Source organism: Mauremys mutica, chromosome 1 (genome assembly GCF_020497125.1).
Source record: "Mauremys mutica isolate MM-2020 ecotype Southern chromosome 1, ASM2049712v1, whole genome shotgun sequence".
Classification (NCBI taxonomy): domain Eukaryota; kingdom Metazoa; phylum Chordata; order Testudines; family Geoemydidae; genus Mauremys; species Mauremys mutica.
In genome coordinates this window covers 363,679,663-363,703,866 of record NC_059072.1, presented here as the reverse complement: position 1 = coordinate 363,703,866, position 24,204 = coordinate 363,679,663, and the positions used below count along the sequence as shown (strand labels likewise).

Genomic DNA, 24,204 nt, shown 5'->3' with positions numbered 1-24,204 from the left:
CAAAACCTTACGGTCAGGCAGAAACAACACACACAAAGTGTCTTTGTCCTTTCTTCACACACATTGGCATACACTATAAGTATATAAATATAAGAGTATCAAAAATCAAACTGTCAAACAAGACCCAAAATTCTATCTCAGGCAAAGACACAGGATACAATCTTAAGTGATCTTAAGCCCTTCTAATAGCAGACAATTCCCCAGCTCATTAGGCTCACCTCCCCACAGTGGAGTATAAATCCAAAATTATACTGTCTTGCACAGCCCAGGAATCTATATAATATAAGATGATTAATTAAGGTCACCCTCCCCTCAGTGTGGGAAGAATATGCACTAAGACTGTGTTTACCAAACCTTAATGATCAAGACTTAGTTAACATAAAGAAAAGTTAAGCTGTGAGCCAGAGGAAAGTACTGCTCACAGAAGCTGGCAAGGAAAGGGCTGATGTTGCAAAAACACACATACCTAAAAGGTACCAGAACACTCCGATACTTGCACATTCCACACCGATAACACGGAACAGGCTGACCCATCCTAAAGATGGGGCAAAAGGGGAATATGATGGATAGAGTTGTTTTGTTTGAAGCAACATGTAGAAGGTGAAAGGCGGCACCTTGCTACGTAGAGGGGTTGCACCTTATTACGTCAGGAGTGATGTGTTTGTACCTGTGTATAAGAATTTAACCCTGAGGAGTTGTCTTGGTCTGGCCTAGGGGGCAGTGGTAAATCCCGCCACTGACTGAGCCGATACATTGTCAGGGAGCACATATGCTCTAGCAGAACTGTAGATATATGATCTGGGGAGGTAGTGTAGCCTGATTTAGGGTGTACTGATAATATTAATTTGGATAAAATGGGAATTTTATTTATTATAATTTTTATTTAATTAATAAAATATCAATAATTAATCAATAATATTAATCGTATGGGTTTTAGGCTAGCCAATCCGTTTGATCAGAAGATAAAAGTTCTTGTCCCAGATCAGGCTCCACAGAATGCATAAAGGACCCTCGGGGGTATGACAGGAAGCTCACACTGAGACAGATAGAGCCTTAAAGACTTTTTATTAAAATTAATAATAGTAAGTAAATGGTAAAATAAACAGAGTTACAAAGTTACAATTGCGTTACTGCTATTCAAAAGATGCATATGGACTTAGGGTTTACTTGACTAACTTAAACTTAAAATCAGAACCTAATAAACAAAGAATAAAACTTAAGGAAACCAAGCTTAGCCTAGTTCCTTGTAAACTTAAAGTTTAGGAAGAACAAGTACAGCCTACTGATAGTAGCAGACATCGTAGATAGATAGAATAGATAGAGTGGAGGAAGTAAATGAGAATAGAGTAAAGTGAGAATGGAGATGGAGTAAAGTGAGAGGAGTTCTCTATTGAGGTAGGTCACCTCTTCTATAGGGCATTGGCCGGAAATCCTTCCTCTTATGCCCAAATTTCATTCCTCACCCACAGAAATGTTAGGGTTCACTTACCCCATAGGCTAATATGTATGTGCATATTGATGACAGGTATGTGCTCACATCAGTCTGTGGGTACAACACTGAAACCCCCTCCCCATTCCATTCTCCATTGTCTGTTGGTTTAAATAAAAGGTCATAGACATAAGTGTAGGTACTTTATCTATTTGGGTATAGAATAAACAAGATAAAGGTCAACTTTGCTTTCTGAGTAAAAGATCTTAATATAGATATGCTAACTATGCTTTAGCCTAACATACAGGATGTGGCCTGTAGGTCTCTTGTATTACAGCCAAACTTATTTTAATATACATTTATAAGCCTTTTCAATAAACCAAATATTTAAACTATAAGATATCTAACTATCTATCTATCTACAAGCAAGCAGATTAGTCCTATAGGCTACAGTAGAGACTGTGTTTCGTTTGGCAATAAACCTGGTCGAGTGCCTTCATATCTTATCGGAGTCTGTGGTCACTGTGTGGTTCGCTCGAGATCTGCTGTGCCAGTGACCAGTGCAGAGCCGGGGCAGCACACAGGCACAACACCACGTATGCAGTCAACTGTTATCATCATTGAACAGAGCAGAGCACCACACAGGTGATGACTGATGACACACCATATCAACGGGAATGGGAACTGTGGAAGTAGAGATGGAAATGAAGGGGATTTCAGTGTAAATTCTGTAGTTGGTGAGCAAGAGTTAAGCTAGCTGTAACCCTAATAACACGAGATTTGTAGAAGTGAGGATTGTGTGAGGCGAGTGGGAAAGAACTGTGTGAGAAGTTGTTGTGACCTTGAGTTAGATAAGTATGATATGTAGACTATAGCTTAAATTGGTGAGAAAAATAAGATATCAGGATGACCTATGTCTAAACAAAATGCAGCTGTTGCACATTATTGTTTGTAACAAAAGGTACAAATGCTGCTGTAATTGTTTATCTGGAGAGAGAGCTGTTTAGCTCTCTCCCTCCACGCAATTGCTAGAGATAATAAAGTATCTAACTTTCTGCACCCAACCTGAGTGTGAGAACTCTGTTTTTCTCCAACAGAACTGAAGCTTTGTCTAACTCATCTCCTATCTCTCTCTCAATCTGATATAGAGGGCAAACATTTATAAGTTTACCCTGTATAAGTTTTATACAGAGTAAAACAGATTTATTTGGGGTTTAGATCCCACTGGGAGCTGGGTGTCTGAGTGCTGGAGACAGGTATCCTGCTGAGCTGTTTTCAGTTTAGGACTGCAGCTTTGGGGGCATGGCCTGGGCCCCGGGTCTGTGTGGTAGCAGGCTAATGTGTCTGGCTCAACAAGACAGGGTTCTAGGGGCCCAGGCTGGCAAGGAAAATGGGCTCAGAGGTAATTTCAGCCCATCAGGTGACAGTTCCAAAGGGGTCCCTGCGACCAAACCCCTCACAGAGCTTCTTCTGAAAAAAGCTTGATGGGATTTGACAGTAAGGTAGGGTGTCTTGTTTCAAGATGCTGGTGTAGCTTGCAGGGCTGCATTCTGTTGTTTGCCAGTACTTCACTGCATATGACACATTGATGCTACGGTGCATCGCTGGACCCACTCCACATAAAGCCCAGTTTGAAATAAACTTTGTCATATTTTCAGCTTCTGTGTTTTGCTGGACCCTCCATTGGTGCCCTCACTTCAGTTTGTGTTGTACAGTTTTCTCCTTTGTCACAAAACGACCCATTTCTCAGATGAGCTGTTTCTCACTGTAAGCGCTGCTGGTGATGGTTTTAAGTTTGTTTTTAAGTACTTTGAGGACAACGCACAATGGGCATCTCATGTGTCACAGTTGCTAAAAAAAAGCCCTGCATGGGAGTAGTGTAGCCACATGTGGCTGTGGCTCCAGCAGTCAGCCCAGGCTCCCACTGTCACTCTGTGTGGCTGGGCCTCCAGCTGTGTCCTTTATCCCTTCCCGTGGGTGTGCACGGCCCTTCTCCACTAGCCCCAGTCTGGCCTCCCTTTACACATTAACACACCTCCCATAGTTTGTGAACCGCCTCTTTAAATGGATTGGAATGAAAGCAGAGGATAGAATCAGGACATAAAGAACACCACAGCGACATTCGTCTGCTTGAGACCTTCAGCCCAAAACTGCCCTACTTGGTTGATCTGAATTTGAGACCCAGTGATCTAGACGCAAAACTCTCCATTGCTGCTCCAACTGTCCAAGGTCTCCACGAAACAATGGCAAAAAATGAGATATCAGTGTATCTAGGTTGTGAATCTGATGAAGTGGGTTATAGCCCATGAAAGCTTATGCCCAAATAAATTAGTTAGCCTCTAAGGTGCCACAGGACTCCTCATTGTTTTTGCTTATACAGACTAACACAGCTACCCCTCTGAAACCTTAGTACTGCAAGTTGTTCAATCACCTGAACATTTGGTAGCAATCTCTGTTTCACAAACTCCAAGATGAAATCGCAACACCTACTTTTGACAATTTCAACAACAGAAATGGTTACTGTGTGTTTTGTAAGTTATAGCTGAAAGTGACTCCAAAGCTGACTGTGCAAAATGGTAAATTATTTTACTCCAAGGCGATGTCCTAATTTAACACAGCAGTCTGTTACAATGTGTTTTCAGACCCCAAAGCCAGGGAAACTTAACTATTTCACACCAGGCAATTTGAAGAATAAATCAATAGGAACACAGCAATTCTGTCTGATCAAGGATTAAGTGCAATTAATCATGCTCCTGTCTAACTATGCACTTTATTAGACTTCAGCACACACAGACATAAGCAAAAGATTTAGAACATCCCAGATATTTATCTAACTGCCAGAACAGTACTGAATAATTAATATCTCTCAAGATGCTCCAAAGCACACTGCATTAACTAATCTTTTATAACTTCTACAAAACACAATGGGTCTAATGGAAATCTACCTTGCTTCAGACAGCTGTAGTAGCTTCAGGTGGTTTGGAAGTCATAGAAAGGCCAAGTGACAGGGTGTGCGGAAGTGAAGGCTGATGAGTAATGCTGAAAGAGATCAGGTGATGGTCAGAGAGAGGGAACTCAGCAATGGAGAGAGCAGTTCTTGATGATGGAGTGATACAATGTTAAGTGTGAGAAGCTTTTCACACTTTGAATTTCCAGAATACTGAGCTCAACCAAACTGGGACAGCACACACTTGATTAACAGGGAGCTATTGCTTCCCCTTCTGGTCATGCTGGTTTAAAGTCAGTGGCTCTAGGAGATCACTTTCTGCAGGTGTATTTGCCCATTTTCTCACGAAGTTCTTTAGTTTTAGCCCCATAAATGATAGGGTTGAGCATGGGTGGGAGGAGGAAATAGAGGTTGGCCAAGATGATGTGAACCTGTGGAGCGATGCCCTGACCAAACCGGTGTGTCAGAGTGGAGAAGAGGAAGGGAGGATAAGACATCAGCATCACACAGATGTGGGCTGTGCAGGTGTTGAGGGCTTTCTGGTGGGCTTTCTTGGAGGAGATTCTGAGGACGGTCCTGATGATCAGACCATAGGACAGGGCAATGAGAGTCAGGTCTAACATGATGACTACAAACGCCATCACCAAACCATACGTCCTGTTGACTGTGATGTCTCCACATGACATCTTCGCCACAGCCATGTGGTCACAATACGTGTTGGGGATAATGCGGTTGGCACAGAGTGGCAGCCTCCTCAGGAGCAGGGGCAGGGGTAGAATGAGGAGAACAGCTCTTATCAAACCCACTAGCCCTAGCTTAGCTATTCGTGCGTTGGTGAGGATAGTGGCGTATCTCAAAGGGTTACATATGGCAACGTAGCGATCAATGGCCATTGTCACGAGGACAGCTGAGTGCATCATAGAAACCCCATGAAGGAAGAACATCTGGGTGAGGCAGCCACCCACAGTAATGCTGTTCAAATTGAACCAAAATATACACAGTGCCTTTGGCACGACAGAGGTAGACGTGCCGATGTCTGTAAGCACCAGCATGCAGAGCAGCAGGTACATCGGCTTGTGCAGGGTTTGATCTTTGCCTACAACAAACAGAACTGTAAAATTTCCCAGTAGGCCAATAATGTAGAATGTAGAGAATGGGATGGAAATCCAGATGTGGGCAGCTTCCAGGCCAGTGATCCCCATTAGGATGAATGTTGAAGGGTCAGAGCGGGTGAGGTTGAAAATTGACATGAGATGTTGAATGCTTATATTGGGCTCAGAAATGCTCAAGGTTCCTGTGAAGGGAGAGATGCACAGAGAGGAGGGTTACACACTTTAAGAAAATAATATGGTAACTATTTCATAGTTATTAACAATCTAGAAATGGGGGTGAACAGTGAGATGGCAACATTTACAGATGGCATCAGATTATTTAGGTCATGGTCAAGTCCAGAGAAGTCCTCAGAAGGAGCTAATGAAGCCAGGTGAAGGGGCAGCATGATGGCATATGAACATTGAAGTCAATAACTGAAACATTTATGCCTATATGAGGGAAAGACTTGAACTCCTCAAACACATTATAAGTTTCTAATTTAAGTGTATGAACTCAGGAGAGGTACCTGGGTGTCATGGTACTTACCCTTGTGAAAACCTTTTCACTGTGCAAGAATGGACAGAATGTGAGCAAAACATTGGGATGTAGGAGGCATGGAATTGGGGACTCATACAAAACAATATAATGCCATGAGATCAGTCAGTTAATATTTCACCTTCTTCTGGACTCCTGTTCGTAGTACTGGGCACCCTTCTCACAAAAGATATTGAAGAACTAGAGGGTTTCAGGGAACAATCTAGGTCCCAAGTTAACTCTCATATGGAAAGCGGTTGAAAAGACTGACATCGTTATCTTAGAATTGAGATGAATTAGAGGGGATATGAGAAAAGTCTATCAAATACTAGCTGATAGAGAGTAGATCAAGAATGTGTTCTCCCTGTCTCCTAACACAAGATCAATAGGACATTCAATTAAACTGAAATGTGGCACATTCAAAACAGACACAAAGAATGCTTTCTTCACTCAGCATCTAATTAGGATGAGGAACTGATTGCCACAGGAGGCAGTTGATTCCATGTGCTAAGTAAGAATCAGGAAGGGTTTGGACATTTTTTATGGACAGTAAAACTATCTAGTTGCAATATTTACAGCTAAATAAATATTTTGGAAAGCCTGTATGCCCACATATTTCAGGACACAAACTTGTCTCTACCTGTTAGGTATTAGGGTTGTGTGACATGGTGCTGGGCAGGAACTCCTGAGCCAGCCTTCAGTCACTCCAGCTCCTATTAAGGAAGACAAATTGGAGCTGACTTGAGAAATCTGCACCTGACATACAAGCCCAGAGGCAGGAAGCCAGGGATGGGAACCATGGAGTGGAAGGAAAGCAGTAACTCTTCCTCCTGGGTGCTGAAACTGAGAAGTCCTTCAGGCTGAAAACCCATGCTATAGATGAGAAGGTGATTGCTGAGCCCGAGTGCAGTACCAAAGGGGCCCTGTTACAGGGTGATATCCTCATGACGGTCAAGTCACCCCTGACTGTTTTTTTTTAACACCTTTGCTGCATCATCTTTCCTGAAATGTGGCACCCAGAACTGGGCACAATACTCCAGTTGAAGCCTATCAGCACAGAGTAGAGAGGAAGAATTACTTCTCGTGTCTTGCTTTCAACACTCCTGTTAATACATCCCAGAATGATGATTGCTTTTTTTGCAACAGCATTACGCTGTTGACTCATATTTAGCTTTTGCTCCACTATCATCCCGAGATCCCTTTCTGAAGTACTCTTTCTTAGCCAGACATTTCCCATTCTGTATGGGTGCAACTGATTGTTTCTTCTTTGCATTTGTCCTTATTGAATTTCATCCTATTTACCGCAGACCATTTCTTCAGTTTGTCCAGATCATTTTGAATTATAATCCTATCCTCCAAATCACTTGCAATCCCTCCCAGCTTGGTATCATCTGCAAACTTTATAAGTGTCCTCTGTGACATTTTCTAAATTGTTGACGAAGACATTGAAAAGAACTGGACCCAGAACTGATCCCTGCGGAACCCCACTCCTTATGCCCTTTCAGCATGACTGTGATCCTTTGATAACTACTCTCTGGGAATGGTTATCCAACCAGTTATGCACCCATGTTATAGTAGTTCCATCTAGGTTGTAGTTCCATAGTTTGTTAATGAGAAGGTCATGCAAGACCGTATCAAAAGCCTTATTAATGTCTAGATATACCACATCTACCCTATCCACAAGGCTTGTTACCCTGGCAAAGAAAACTATCAGGTTGGTTTAACATGATTTGTTGTTGACAAATCCATGCTGACTATTAATTGTCACCGTATTATCTTCTACATGTTTGCAAATTGATTCCCTAATCATTTGATCCATTATTTTTCCTGGTACTGAAGGTAAGCTCACTGGTCTGTAATTCCCTGGGTTGTCCTTATTCCCCTTTTTATAAATGGGCACTATATTTGCCATTTTCCAGTCTTCTGGAATCTCTCCCATATTCAGTTACTTTTAAAAGATAATAGCTAATGGCTCAGATATCTCCTCAGTCAGTTCCTTGTGTATTCTAGGATGCACTTCACCAGGCCCTGGTGACTTGAAGACATCTAACTTGTCTAATTTTTAACTCAAGGAGAAGTAGAGAAGATATTTTACCTCTGTATTTAGCACTTGTGTGACTTCTGCTGGAATCCTTTGTCCAGTTCTGGTGACCAGGATTAAAGATGGATGTTGATACACTGAATGGGGGTTCAGAGAAGTGTCACAAGAATTATTACAAGATTAGAAAACCTGCCTTTTAATGATAGACTCAAATATCTCAATCTGTTTAGTTTAACAAAGATGCTTAAGGGATGACTTGATAAAAGTCTGTAAGTACCTTCATGGGGAATAATATTTAATAATAGGCTTTTCAGTTTAGCATAACATGATCCAACGGCTGGAAGTTGAAGTTAAAGAAATTCTGACTGGAAATAAGGTGTGCATTTTTTAAATGGCCAGAGTAGTTAACCACTGGAGCAATTTAAAAAGGGTCTTGGTGGATTCATGAAGTCAGACCAGATTATCAAAATGGTCTCTCCTGGCCATGGAATCTACTAATATGTCCCAGGAGTCAGCTTGAGGCATTATGTCTACAAGTTTGTGCCTGAGCTTACTGAAGGCATTTTTTTTCTATTCATGACCGTGGTGAATTTATCCCTATGGGGAGAAATTCTTATGTGACGTTGGCAACTTGGAAATGTTACACTAGGTGTGTATTTCATGAGGCTGAGGAATCCCATGAGGCACTACATGGATGAACATGTTAGATGACAAAAATAATGACCTGAGCCCGTAAAATCCCCACTCTGAGGAATGAATGTACAACCGTCACAGTGAATGACTAATAGAGTTAGCTAAAAAATGGTCCCAAAACATCCTTGGTTTAACATCTGTGTCCCAATTGACCACAGTTTCGGGCAGCTGCCAGCGGCTCCTGTAGGTGGCAGCTGTATTTATCTAGGCCCTGACATGTCCCAGAGTTTCGCACTCTCATTATATAATGCGCATACTTCTCATCTTGTGAGTTGTTCCTGTGTAGCAGCCTCCGACGCTGTGTGCGGTGTCTATGGGTGCACCAAGAGCAGCAGCACAGCTGCCCTGGTATTTCCTACCTGTGTGAGATTTCTCACCGGTGAGATAAAGTCAATGATTACTCCTCAGACAATGAAGAGTTGTGGGGAGATGTCAAAGCCCATTTCTCACTCTGCCACTTTGAGTGCAGAAGGTGGGGTCCCACAAGGACTCTAAAAATTAATACTTGCCACTCCAGGCTTGTATTAAATTCCCAAGGTTACAGCTTTTCTCTGACCTTGGATGGGTAGATGCTGCCACCACCCAAGTGCAGAACCCCTTTGAGAGCCCAGGAAGGAGCAATTGGGAATTTCTTCCTGTGGGGTACCCTCGTGCCCTTTCAAACCCACTCCAGGGAAGAACTGAGAAAGGAAAAGAAAAAAAAATCAGCTGTTGCAACCAACTAACTAAAAAACGTGCACAAACCTCTTAAAAAAGGTAAAATTTATTAAAAAAAAAAGAAAAAAATACACCTGGAAACTCAGGTTGTTGCTAGATTTTAAAGAGCAACTGTAGGAATTAAGCACCAAGAATAGCTCCTTGGGGTCCAGCTTAAAGGTTACCAAGCAAAACAAAACAAAAGCACCTGGCGTTAGCACAGAGGAATCCACAAGCCAAAACAAAAAAGATCCCTAAGTGCGTCTGCCTAACATTTCCTGATCTCATTACATATCTGGGGTTCCAAATGAGTCGCGTGTAGGTCTGATCCCTGATGGTTTCCAATACTTGGCTCAAAGCTGTTTACAGCATAGATGCTGCGCTGTTTGTTTCTGCCCAACAGAACAAAAGACCCCTACACCCAGCAGTTTTCCCCCAATTTTAAAGGGTACAGCATCCCTACTGGTTCCCCTGGAGAGGTGCCAACTCATTTTAAGCTTACCTCTTAACCCTTTACAGGTAAGACAATTAGGGTACAGCTGCTAAGGAGGATTCGATAGCTAACTGACTGGCTGGGTGTCCATGAAAGGGAGCTACCCACCCTCGTTTACTATAGGAGAGTTGGGCAGCTTGGAGGTTGTGGGAGCCAGGGATGACTGGGGAGTATGGAGCAGACACTGGCGACCAGCGTGCTGCTGGAATCAGGGCAGCCTGGGATGGGGAAGGAGAGTACGGATGGGAGGGTCAGAGTATAATGGGAGATTGAACCAACTGAAAAGCAAAGATCAGTGGTTCTTTCCACTGGTGAAATACCTAAAGTTACATAGCAACAACTAATGGAAACAAAACTGAATAAAGGTTGTGACACCCAGGCTGCAGCTCTGTGGCTTGCCAGGGAAGAGAACATGAGACCAGCCCAAACACAGTGGGGACGAAGAAACATCCCAGCACTGGCCTTGGATCAACAATCACAAAGAACATTTATTGTCAGCAGCACTGCTTGCCTGTCCCTGTACACCTCCCTCCCTGCATCCACAACCTACAGCACTGCACACCTGTCCGTGTTCAACCCGATCCCCACCCCCATAACATTCAGTGCTGCTCACCTGCCCGTGTACACTCCCCTACCTGCCCCCACAAACCCCAGTGCTGCCTGCTTGTCCATCTCGTTTCCACGGCCCCATAACTTCCAGCACACAGTGATACCCCGCACCCAGGATCAAAACCAGGCGCCAGACCCCACAGCGACAGCTCACAGCAATATCTCCTCAGACTAGGTTAAACTCGGTGTCTGTCTGCACTTGGGGAAAAGGGGGAGATCAGTCTGAACTGCCTTTCCAGGGGTGAAGGGAGCCCCATCAGCAGCTCAGCCTGTACAGGGAAGGAGAGAGGGACAGACCCGGCAGAAGGGAGAGAGGACGTGGAGACTAAAAGGAGCCAGCGTGAGTAACTCTTCCGCAAAACTTCACAAAGTTTTAACATACTGCAGCCCCTTAGAAATCCAGACACCCCTTCTGAGGTTGCTTTTCTGTGTTGGCAATTGCTGACGTTACCATGAGGCTGTAGTGGGGTTCCTTGCGAGAGGAGGGACGGGGGATAGTGTCAGAGACACTCTGCTACAGTGTGGTCCACATTCTGTTATAGTATGAGACAGTCCCCTGTCCCAGGTCTGTGCTTTAGGCAGGACGTCCATTCCCTATTCACCCATTTTCAGGACTCCAGGCCACTGTGATCTGGATACCGGATGTCCTCCCTTCCGCCCACACGCACACAGACACTTCATTCCTGGACCTCCCGCCCTGAGATTTCCAGTGCCCCCCTGGATTCTTTTAAGCCAGAAACATGCTTTTACCTTTACTACATTTTGGTGCTTCTCGCCCTCTCCACAACCAGACATGCAGGGGCACAGAGAAAGCAGACCCCTCTCCCCACTCAAAAAACCGGTCAATCTGATTGTTCTGAACCTCTAAGCCTGTGAGTTTCAGATTTCATCAAGTCTCCTCTCCTGTCAGTTCTTCTTTATTCCAGATAAGCTCCCTGATCCTTAGAGGCCACAGATAATTTCAGTAGAAGTCACTGGAGGCTCAGTGCCGGGGTAAATCAGTCCATTTATTGAAGTCTCTAAATGTGGATTTAGGGTGAACTGTTGGTCCTTTTGGGAGTTGTGCCATTGAACTTAGTAGCACCAAGATTTCACCCTGGGTGTTTAACATGCAGCTCCGAGCTGTGAAAATCACGGCTTCCAGTTCTGCTACAGAGAGCTCAAAGAGTCTGAAGGAAACCCTCAGTTTATGTGGCATTCTGAGACCGGGGGCATGAAAGATGGAGATTTCACTGTCTATAACCCTGGTAACACACATACACACTGCAGAGGCTTTGGCTGCACTTCCTAAAAGCAATGAGGTTGCTGAATTGGAAAACATGAGTGAACCAGAGGGAAAACCACACAGCCCAAAGAAAGGAAGCTACAGAGATAGATAGGACACATAAGAGACAAGGAACTGATCTTAAAAACAAATAATTGTCTAAACTATTTCCAATACATTTGTAGTTCCAATTTTGTCAGGTAAATCCCTTGGTGTTTCTGACAATACTGAGCAGTTCAAGTTGCTGTGCTGGTAAATTGCTGCCCAGATGGTTCTGGATTTGAACCCTGGAACCCTTCTTAGGCCCTCAGCACTAATGTTAATGTGGAAACAGGCAACTCACCGAAATCCTGCTCAGCAGAGAGAAAGGAAATCTCCTTATAGCAACAGGAAGGCAGAGCCCTGAGACTCAGCATATAATTTTCACGTCTGACATTCAATATACTTGACAGAGTCCTTTATGATTCCCCCTACAGTCCCTGCAGACTCTGAGGACAACCAGAGAATTCCCAGGAGCAGCTGGAAGAGCAGAAAAGTGACCTTGGAGAACTTCAGCCTGAGAGCCTCTCCTGGGAGTGAAAAAGTGATTTGCCGATAAGAAAGTCTCAGATTGTCAGGGGAAACCGAGTCTCACAGATTTGATAGAGTGGTCCGGCTCTACTGAAACCCTGGAGAGAAAAGAAAGAGCCAAGGCTTAGACGTACTCATTGATCTATCAGCATTTCCCTGCTGCTGCCCATTGTCATAGAATCTGAGCAGCTCCTGCTCCCCTCCCGGCTGAGGAGCCCTGCGCTGAATCTCTGATAATGCAACATGCAATGGAAAGGCTCTCGCACATCCTTGTTTCAAACACACAGTAATAGCCCCTCCCATCTGATAACCTCTCTCTGATCAGGGGCATCACAGATTTCCCCTGCTTAGTCATAACCCGCCCCCCCCCCCCCATAGTGCAGTATCGTGCCATGGGCAAGGCCAGCTTCCTGAGTCCCTTCAGTGATCAGCATGTGCCCAGAAGCCTGGGGACTGCTAGAGTCACTGCACAGGCTGTGATTAAGATGGGGGGTGGAGGGAGATGTTCAGGGCTAGTGCAGATGCATTCCAATCCAGTACAAGATGAGATACTTTGACAAAATAATGAACAGGGATGTTTTGTCTACAATATCAGGAACAAGAGGAAGTAACAAACAGAAGTTGTGAGGCACAAAATATGGTACGTTAATTGTTTATCCCCCAGTTGTTTGTCTCAGTTTATACATTTTGGGGTACCTCACCTTAACCCTGCCTAGAGGACAGCAGAGAGTCCTGCTGCTGACTGAGACAATCAGCACCCATGTGTTAGTGGACCTGTAACCATGTAGGTAAGACACTAGGGCTACACTTGCAGGGTAATAAACCTGGCCAAGAGCCTTTTTCACCAAACCATGCCTGTGGTCTTTCTTTGTGAGTAACATCGAGCTTTGCTGAATGAGAGGAGGGATAGCTCAGTAGCTTGAGCATTGGCCTCCTAAACCCAGGGTTGTAAGTCCAATCCTTGAGGGGACCACTTAGGTAGATAGCCAGGTCCCTTCCAGCACTGATATTCTATGATTCATAATTTTGTGTTTGTCTGCTAATACTAATAACACGGGAGATGCAAGGACAGAAGCACTGAATAGCCTGAACAGTGTTACTGAGGAAACAGAATTCAGCATGTAACAATGGCCAGCTGACACTCTGGGCAGGAGGCACAACAGTCAGTGACTTGGTCCAGACAGTGGATTTGAATAACTGTGTAAAGTTTGCCCCCATTTCTTTGTATAAAATGGCAAAACCCCTTGAATTAACCAGGCAAGACTTGGTAAAGTTTATATTTTTTACTGAAACTGAAAGAACATTGCCGAGCTCCTCTGCCATCCTCTCAGCAGCCAATGCCTGGCTGTGGATCACACAAAGATTTCAGGTTCCTATGGAGGCCATTTCTTATACCCTCGTCACAAGCCCACAATGTCGGCCCATCATAGACCATGCTCCACTGTGGCAAATTCCAAAGCAGTGTCCCTAGTCAAGGCTTGTGTCTTAGACAAAATTATGTAATAGTTTAAAAAGCTTGTCACCTGTGGACAGAAAAGCAGAAATTTCTCTTTTAATTCTATTGCTGTAGCAAAATATACCCAAGCAGCTGTGCAGCATTTGGTATATTGGTAGACTCAGCTATCTGAATTGAATAAACCTCTACCCCAATATAACACGACCCGATATAACACGAATTCGGATATAACACGGTAAAGCAGTGCTCCGGGGGGACGGGGCTGCGCACTTCGGTGGATCAAAGCAAGTTTGATATAACGCGATTTCATCTATAACTTAGTAAGATTTTTTGGTTCCTGAGGACAGCGTTATATTGGGGTAGAGGTGTAATATGGGCCCTGATTAACACTTTCTAGGAACTGCTCTTTTACATCAGTGGCCACCTCCACAATAACTATGTGTGTAACTATGTTGTTAGGAAGTGGGATCGCATCTATCTGTGATGCTGCTTTCTCTCCTAGCATCAACGCACACATATCCGTTGCAGCTGGAAGTCATAGTTTCTCGTCTATGTTGTGTGGGTTGCCAACATTGGCAATGTGCAAAGCCACACAATAAGAAGCACCAGTAGCCTTCGTGATAGGCAGTGCTGTGCACTTCAACAACTTTTTTTGGGTCCTGTTAACTCATTGAGCTTCCTCTGAAAAAACTCATTGGGTTTAGATACTGTGGTGAATGGTGGTGGGCGGCGGAAGGGGAACACCACTCTCTGCATGTTCCAGTCATTCAGTTAGCTAAAATCTTTCTCAGTAGTTGTTAACTCTTTAGATCTAACTTTAATGGCCTTGCCTGCAAGGATTAAAATCATAGACAGTGAGTCCTAGACAGTCCCAGACTTTCAGGAATGTGTAAGGAAGCAGGCAGTGAGTTGGCAGGAGGCCAGGAGATCCTATGAAAACAAAGTGTGGGATTTTGAATTGGAAGCAGCAGCCCTTTCTGTTCTTGTGTTTGGGAGGCAGAGCAGCTGAAAGGAAATGAAATATGACCAAGGGCCAGGCCTGGAGAATCCAGCAACATCCATGCCTAGGAAAGGACTAAACCTGGAATTACTGATATGTGAGTAGACGAGGGAATGTTTAGTCAGACACGATCAGGTTTATTTCTTTATTTTGGGCTTGTTGGATTCTCTGTGCTGAGCACATGTAACTTCCCCCTTGTACGGTAGATTTTCAAGCTGAATCCTAGGGAAGCAGTTCTCTGTGTTTTTAAACTGTTTTTTAATGTTGTGCTATAACACCTAGCAACCAAACAATGTTTTGCCAGACCGATGTTCTTTTTGTTTAATAAAAATCACTCTTTTAAGAACATGATCTGATTCCTGTGTCCTAGAAGGTGGGAGGTTCTGTGTGCACGTGTCTGAGACCACTCAGCCAAATTGCTGAGAGGAGCAAAGTTCCACGTTCAGCTGGTATCAACAGCTGGATTCAAGCTCTCTCTGGGAGGGGGAAGGTTAAAAGAGCTTGAGGGTACCTCACAGGAAGGAATTCCCAAGTGTGCCTTCCTGGGGTCTCAAATTGGTTTTTGCACATGGGTGGTGGCAGCGATATCAACCCAAGGCCAAGGAATCTGTAATATTGGGGTGTTTATCACAAGTCTTTAGTGGCAAGTATTTTTAAAGTCTTTTGCAGGATCCACTTTCTGCACTCGAAGCATCAGAGTGGGAAAATAGCCTTGGCAGATACTAAGACAGAGTGTCTTGTTTCTAGATGCTGGGGTAGCTTGTAGGGCCGCATCCAGTTCTTTGCCAGTACTTCACTGCATAGACCACATGGAGGACTTGGGATGTCGGATGTGTCACAGTTGATAAGCGATCTCTCCACGGGACGAATGTAGAGCCCTGCAGAGCCCCATGCATTGATTCTTGCAGCATAGTCTCCGTTTACATATAGCCCCATCTCATGAGAATGTAACAACTGTGACACTACAGAGCCCACTTCTTTTGACTCTTTGAAAAAAAAATGCCGCCTTTCAGATCACTGCCTTTGTATGGCAGACTGTATATGTTTCTGAAGCTTTTCCCCTATATTTTTCCTGTCCCTTACTCCATTTTTGGTGATTGTAGGGTCTCTCAAACCCTGGAAAACTGTCTGCAAGGAAGACAGAAAACTGCATCTGCCTGCTCACTGGACGACAAAAATGAAAATGTTGTGTAATATTCCAATGTAAATGAGAAAGACCGAGACACAACTTTGCTTATTCTAATGTCCCTAGTTCACTTTCCCTCCTTCTTTTAACTTTATGCCGCTTATTCACCTATGGCATTTGCATATCTCTGCTTTTTGGCTGATGTCTGGCTCCTAGTTGTGGGACTCTGCCAGCTGATGCTGGATCAACTCAGCTCAGGATATAGGTGTTGGAACTAGGGGTAGTGAGCGTGCTGCAGGCCCGCCTGGCTTGAAGTGGTTTCCATCATATATAGAGTTTACAGGGTTCTTTTTCAATATTTCTGAGCACTCCCACTACAAAATTGTTCTTGCACCTACAACTAAGAAGGCTGGAAGTTCTGAGGCGAGGGCCCCTTTTTATTTGTGCTTCTGTTTTTCGCTGATGAGTGTCAGGAAGTAGGGGCTTTGAGGGAGAGGAGGTTAGGGTGAAGAAGTGGAGAGGAAAGACTCAGCAAGGGATTTATCAAATAGCAGGCAGGGGGCCTCAGACACACGGTGTGGAGAAGAGGAGGGAGTTGGAACTCAGTGAATGCCGTGGCGACCGGACCAGACTAGGCAACGGAGGGTGGATGAGGGGAAAGTCGGTGAGTCTTTGTAATGGTGACACAGTTGGGCCCAGGATTCCTGGCAGGCTGAACCCCCAGTCTCAACAGGCTCACTTAGGACAGGGACTAGGGTGCCCATGCTCCAGGGTACTCGCTTCATACTGGACGCTTCCTTGACCCACTGATCACTACATAAACTTCAAACCAAATATAATTTATTAAGCAGCAACTGTAAGAAAAATAAGGGAAAAATGTGACATTTTCAGGAAACAAGGAACCCTGCTCTGTGGGCACAGGGACATCACAAACAGCTGTGTCTGGGACCTAAGGAAAGTTTGAAGTCTGTTCCTCACAAGTCCCTGACCTCCTGCCCAGGCCCTGGCTGCACTGCAGTGAAACCATGGGTCAGACACTTGATCTGGAAGTAGCCACATGTCCTCAGGCTCTAGGTGGCAGGACCCTTCTCCCCAGCATCTTCCCTCTTGTCCCACCCCTGTCTCCTCCGTGGAAAAGTACAATGATTAAGATGGATTCCAGTGTCATGTGACAGGGTCACATGTCTCAGAGACCTCGAGTCTCCATAATACCTGGGTTGGCCCTCACCTACACAGGAAGGCTTGCAAGCATACAGAGCCATTCACAGTTCATTGATTCTGAAGCACCCTTAATGGCTTCCACTTAATATGTTTACATCAGTGATACAAGTTTATATCTTATTCTCCTAACTCCCGATATAGAAATAATACATGCAAACGAATGGGATGAACACACTCAGTACATTACAGGCTTTCTAATGATACCATATGTAATGAAGCAGCCTCTGACAGGACACTACTGAGAGTATCAGTACAGGACAAATTGCTTAGAGCAGGGCAGTCACAGCCCAAGCCTGGGTGACCTTCACTATTAAAGCACATCAAACCAGCCAGACAGAGAGGAATTCGGTTTTACCCCACTGGCTAACCAGAAGTCACACAAGCAAGTCCCTCGGATACTCCAATGCCCTTGTATCACCACCAGCACCACTCCTTATGGGGATGAATGGTTATGAAAAGCAATACCCCAGAAAAAGAAAAAGGGTTCTCCTGATCCCAAAGGACCAAGCACCACATCCAGATCAATAGACACATTTGATCTTTTCCACAAATCACACTGTTGCCAGTCCTTTAGAATCTAAAATCTAAAGGTTTATTCATAAAAATAAAGAAATATAGATGAGAGTTAAAATTGGTTAAATAGAATTAATTACATAGAGTCATGGCAAAGTTCTTGCTTCCGGCTTATAGCAGTGATGGAATAAACTGTTGGCTTAAGTCAAGTCACTGGAGTACACCCACAGCTTAGATGGATCATTCAGTCTTTTGGTCACAACTTCAGTGTAGCTTCTCGGCTCTATGAGCTAAGAGGTGAAAACATTATCTAAAAGTTCCTTCAGAGGTAAGAAGCAGGATTGAAGACAAAATGGGGGGGTTTCCAGGGCCTTTTATATCCTCTGCCATGTGGAAGGACACCCTGTTAGGATATAGATATTCAGGCCTGTCTGCAAAGGCCTATACTTTAAGAATTTAGGTGTATTCTTATCACTTAGCTAGTTATAGAGGTATAAAAGAAAGAATCAAAATCACTGTCTGTGGAATGGCCTTCTCTTACTGTGACAGGCTAAGGCCTTCAGCTAAGATGTAGTTAGGCAGCCATAAGCTGGGAAGTGTATGGTCACATCCCCACATTCCAAACTAATCACATTGAAATAAGGTGCTATTGGCTGTTAGGAATACAGTCCTGTCCTGATATTCCATCACCTCCAGAGAAAGGGTAAAGCCTAGAAGATGTAAAAGGAAACTTCGTTTGATAGCAGCCTGTCTGGCAAGAACTCACTTATCAATAGACACAGCTGGAAAACCCTTATGTCTGTACAGATGTAGTTGTGAAATCCTCACTTCTGTATTGTTTTGTATGTTTATTTGCATGGTCTCTGTCTGGTTCTGTGATTGTTTCTGTCTGCTGTATAATTAATTTTGTTGGGTGTAAACCAATGAAGGTGGTGGAATATAATTGGTTAAATAACCATGTTACAGTATGTTAGTAACAGATGTTTTGGAGCATGAGCTTTCGTGGGTGAATACCCACTTCGTCGGATGCAAGTACAACTTGCATCCGACGAAGTGGGTATTCACCCACGAAAGCTCATGCTCCAAAACGTCTGTTAGTCTATAAGGTGCCACAGGATTCTTTGCTGCTTTTACAGAACCAGACTAACACGGCTACCCCTCTGATATGTTAGGATTGGTTAGTTAAATTTCAGTAAAATGATTGGTTAAAATATAGCTAAGCAAAACTCAGGTTTTACGATATAGTCTGCAGTCAATCAGGAAGGGGGCAGGGAATGGGAACAGGGACTGGGGATGGGGGAATTAAAATCATGTCTTGCTAAAGGGGGGAATGGGAACAGGGACACAGACAAGGCTCTGTGGTGTCAGAGCTGGGAAGGGGGACACTGAGGAAGGAAACTGGAATCATGCTTGCTGGAAGTTCACCCCGATAAACATCGAATTGTTTGCGCCTTCGGACTTCGGGTATTGTTGCTCTCTGTTCATGCGAGAAGGACCAGGGAAGTGAGAGGGTGAAGGAATAAGCCCCCTAACACACCCCTCTGTTCTTACTGTGGAAAATCAACGCAGCAAGATGGAGTTTGGAGTCACCTGGGCAAGTCACATGTCCATGCCTGACTCAGTTTGCAGGCAGCAGCCATTGCTCACATGCTATCTTGAATGTCCCAGGAAGGCTCCTCAGATGTTGATTGGTGTCTCCCAAGGTCCTTTTTCAGTTAAGTGATTCTTGATTGGGCTCTTACTCAGAATAATCCTTTCTTAAGAAGCTGACCAAATGCTTCACTGATGCTACTTAGAATCAAACACATTGAGATACAAGTACATAGCTGTAGCGAGATGGTCACCCCGCTCTGGCCCTGAAGAGGTTAAATCAGCCCTGGAAAGGGCTGCAGCTGGGAAAAGCTGGGCTGATGGGGAGAGCAGCAACAGCTGTGGCCAGCTTAATCAGGGCCCAGCTGACCCTTATATGACGGTTGTGGGCCAGAAGCCAACATACACACTCTCTCGCTGGCTTCTTGAGAGAGAAGGACCTGGGTGCCTGGGAGCTGAGGAGGATATCTGAGGTGGAGCAGGGCTGGGGAAGGGCAGAGGGAGCTGGGGAGCTCTAGCCAGGAAAAGCCCCAGGCTGCAGGCCTTGCTAGAAGGGCCAAATAGGTACTGGGCTGCAGAGGGGCAGCCCAGAGACAGGCAAAGGCAGCAGGTCCTAACCCCCTTGCCAGTGATGAATGGTTTATACACTGCAGTCTGCCCCGGTGAGCGGGGGCTAGGAGATGACTGGCAGTAGCCACTGAGGCAACGTAGGTTTAGAGGGTTGGGGTTCCCCTGGGAGGGAAGACCCAGAGCAAGGGGGTATTGTGGTGGACAGAACCCCTGGGAAAAGGTCACCAGGGTCTGGGAGAGACACGGGGTCAGCAGCAGGTGAGACACTGGCCTGCAGATGGCGCTCTGAGCTGGAAAGAGCTCCTTCCCGAGATGACCAGAAGGAGGTGCCATGTCAGTGAGTCGTCGCCCAGCCACAATAGCTCATATTCATAACTTCAAATACAAAAAGATACACACATACAGACAACATAATCATAACCAGAAAATTACAACCTTTTCATAGACATCTTACTTAACCGCATTTATACAAGATTTTTTGCAACTATTGAACCTTCATTGCAACAATGATCTGTACAGTCACAGTTCATGTCATTAATGTCCTAACATACAAGAGACCTTCTGCACAAAGCATATTCCAGTTACATCATATTAACATTCATGAGCATATTTCCATAAAGCATATGGACTGCAACATCACACCCCTCTTGTCAAGCAGGTTTAAAGTAAGTTGCCCCAGGCGAACACATTCTGTAGGTGTATTTGCCCACTTTGTCACAAAGCTCTTTGGTTTTGACCCCATAAATGATAGGGTTGAGCATGGGGGGAATAACAAAATAGACATTGGCCAATATGATGTGAACCTGGGGAGCAAAGTCATGGCCAAACCGGTGTACCAGAGTGGAGAAGAATCCGACAGGATAAGCCATCATCATCACACAGAGGTGGGCTGTGCAGGTGTTGAGGGCTTTCTGGTGGGCTTCCTTGGAGTTGATTCTGAGGATGGCCCTGATGATCAGACTGTAAGACAGGGCAATGATTGTCAGGTCTGACCCCATGACTACAAATGCCATTGCCAAACCATACATCCTGTTGATTGTGATGTCCCCACATGATAGCTTTGCCACAGCCATGTGGTCACAGTACATATGGGGGATAATGCGGTTGGCACAGTATGGAAGCCTGATTAGGAGCAGGGGCAGGGGCAGAATGAAGAGAACAGCTCTTATCAAACCCACGAGCCCTAGCTTAGCTATTCGTTTGTTGGTGAGGAAAGTGTTGTATCTCAGAGAGTTACATATGGCAACATAGCGATCAATGGCCATTGTCACAAGGATAGCTGAGTGCATAATAGAAACCGCATGAAGGAAGAACATCTGGGTGAGGCAGCTACCCACAGTAATAGCTTTCAAATTGAACCAAAATATCAACAGTGCTTTTGGAACAACAAAGGTAGATGTGGTGATGTCTGTGAGCGCCAGCATGCAGAGCAACAGGTACATCGGCTTGTGCAGGCTCTGCTCTTTCCCTACAATAAAGAGAAGTGTGAAATTTCCCAACAGGCAGATAATGTAGAACATAGAGAAAGGGATGGACATCCAGATGTGAGCAGCTTCCATACCAGGGATGCCCACTAGGATAAATGTTGAACGGTCAGAGGGAGTGAGGTTGAAATCTGCCATGCGGGTGGAAGCGTTGATCTGGCTCAGTAAAGCTCAAGGTGCCTGTGAAGGGAGAGAAGGACAGCAAGGAGGCTTACACACTGTATAAAAAATAATGAATTGAATATTTTATAGTGATTACCAATCTAGAAAGAGGGGTGAGCAATGATGTGGCAATATTTACAGATGGCATCAGATTAGTTAGGTGATAGTCAATTCCAGAGGAGACCTCAGATGGAGCTAACCAAGCCAGGAGAATGGGCAGCATGATGGCAAGTGAATGCCAATGTCATTAGCTGGAGGGAAAAGCTTGAACTCCTCAAAAACCTTACAAGGTTCTAATTTAAATGTATGAACTCAGTACAGGGAAATGGACACAGGAGCGGCTCTATGTATTTTGCTGCCCCAAGCATGGCAGGCAGGCACTTTTGGCAGCCTGCCTGCTGGTGGTCCGCTTTTCACGTGGATTCGGTGGTGCGCCTGCAGGTGGTCCGCTGGTCACACAGATTCGGTGGCATGCCTGTGGGAGGTCTGCCGGTGCCGCACCATCGGCGTACCCGCTGCCGAATTGCCACCAAAGCTGCAGGACCAGTGGACCTCCTGCAGGCACTCTGCCAACAGCCGCCTGCCTGCTGCCCTCACAGCAACCGGCAGGCTGCCCCCCGCGGTTGCCGCCCCAGGCACACGCTTGCTGCGCTGGAGCCTGGAGCTGCCCCTGAATGGACGTCATGGTACACAGCTCTGTGAAACTTTGCTCACAGTGCAAGCATGGACAGAAACTAAGCAAACATTGGAATCCAGAAGGAGTGTGGTGGGAAACCATACAGGAAGTACAATGCCGTGAGATCAATCAGTCAATGTTTCACCCTCCTGTGGACTCCTCTGTGTAGTACTGGGCACCCTTCTCACCCAGGATATTGCAGAACTGGAGGGGTTCAGGCCAGGACAAGAAGAATGATCCAGGGCTCAGGGAAACTCTCATACAACGAGAGGTTGAAAGAACTGGGATAGTTATCCTACAAGGAATATGAATAAGAGGGGCTATGAAAAAGTCTATAAAATACTGAAGATAGAGATGTAGTTGAGGCCACAAACAAGGATGAATCAGGAGCAGTTTAGACATTTACATGGATAGTGAGACTATCCAGTTACGATAGTCAGATTTTACTAAATATTTTGGAACGCCTATGTTCCAACGTGTCTTAAGGAACAAGCCAATCTGTTAGACATAGGGTGACACCCACATCACGGTCAAATAACAAACACCCCAGCTATCTAATACTGGATTCCTTACACCAGTACTCCCCTCAGGGCCCCCTGTCCAGAGCAAGCATACAATACAGGGTTGAAACTGAGGTTTTGAGTCATTTAACCATCTTTTAAGAAGGGAAGAAGGATAATGTGGGGAACTACATCATCATGCCAGTCCCTGGAGAAATCACAAAATGTAGGTTCTCAAGGAATCCATGTTGAAGCACTTGGAGGAGAGGAAGGTGATCAGGAACAGTTAAAATGGATTCACCTAGGACAAGTCATATACCAACATGATGGCCTTCTATATCGAGATAACCGGCTCTGTGGATATGGGGAAAGCGGTAGCTGCGATATACCTTGACTTTAGCAAAGCTTTTTATATGGTCTTTCAGAGTATTCTTGCCAACAAGTTAAAAATGTATGGGCTGGATGAACTGACTATAAGGTGATTAGAAAGCTGGCTAGATCATCGGGCTCAATAGGTCGTTTTCAATGGGTCAATGTGTAGTTGGCAATGAGTATCAGGCAGAGTGCCTCAGGGGTCCATCCTGGGGTTAGTTTTCTTCAACATCTACATTAATGATCTGGATGATGTGATGGAGTGCACCCTGAGCAATTTCTGGATGACGCTAAACTGTGGGGAGAGGTAGATACACTGGAAGGTCCTGTGCTTAGAACGGAAAAATCCCATGCACGGCTACAGGCTGGAGACTGACTGCTAAATGGCAGTTCAACAGAAAAGGATCACAGTGCATTGGGTTGCATTAGTAGGAGCACTGCCAGCAGATTGAGGGAAATGAGTATTCCCCTCTATTCAGCACTGGTGAGGCCACATTTGGAGTACTGCATCCAGTATTGGGCCCTCAATTACAGAAATGATGAGGACAAGTTGGAGAGCATTTAGCAGAGAGCAACAAAAATGATTAGGGGGCTGGGGCACATGACTTACAAGGCGAGTCTGAAAGAACTGGGTTTATTTAGTCTGCAGAAGAGAAATGTACGAGGGGATTTGATAGCAAACTTCAGCTACCTGAAGCGGGGTTCCAAAGAGGATGGAGTTAGGCTGTTCTCAGTGCTGGCAGAGGACAGAACAAGGAGCAATGGTCTCAAGCTCTGGTGGGGAATGTCTAGTTTGAATATTAGGAAACACTATTGCACTGGGAGGTGTGGTCGATACACTGGAGGGTAGGGATAGGATACAGAGGGACCTAGACAAATTAGAGGATTGGGCCAAAAGAAATATGATGACGTTCAACCAGGACAAGCGCAGAGCCCTGCACTTAGGACGGAAGAATCTCATGTACTGCGACAGACTAGGGACTGAATGGCTAGGCAGCTGTTCTGCAGAAAAGGACCTAGGGGTTACAGTGAACGAGAAGCTGGATATGAGTCAACAGTGTGCCCTTGTTGCCAAGAAGGCTAACGGCATTTTGGGCTGTATAAGTAGGGGCATTGCCAGCAGATCGAGGGACATGATCATTTCCCTCTATGCAACATTGGTGAGG

General features: G+C 45.0%; 2 protein-coding genes across 2 annotated transcripts; both read right to left on the bottom strand.

The window, feature by feature from the left end:
* Nucleotides 1-4,687: 4,687 nt before the first annotated feature.
* Nucleotides 4,688-5,626, bottom strand: LOC123361911 (olfactory receptor 52D1-like). Its single transcript, XM_045002124.1, has one exon. The coding sequence runs from the start codon at nt 5,624-5,626 to the stop codon at nt 4,688-4,690; it is 939 nt and encodes a 312-aa protein (XP_044858059.1).
* Nucleotides 5,627-20,494: 14,868 nt separating this feature from the next.
* Nucleotides 20,495-21,466, bottom strand: LOC123362422 (olfactory receptor 52N4-like). Its single transcript, XM_045002738.1, has one exon. The coding sequence runs from the start codon at nt 21,464-21,466 to the stop codon at nt 20,495-20,497; it is 972 nt and encodes a 323-aa protein (XP_044858673.1).
* Between the last annotated feature and the right edge of the window lie 2,738 nt (nt 21,467-24,204).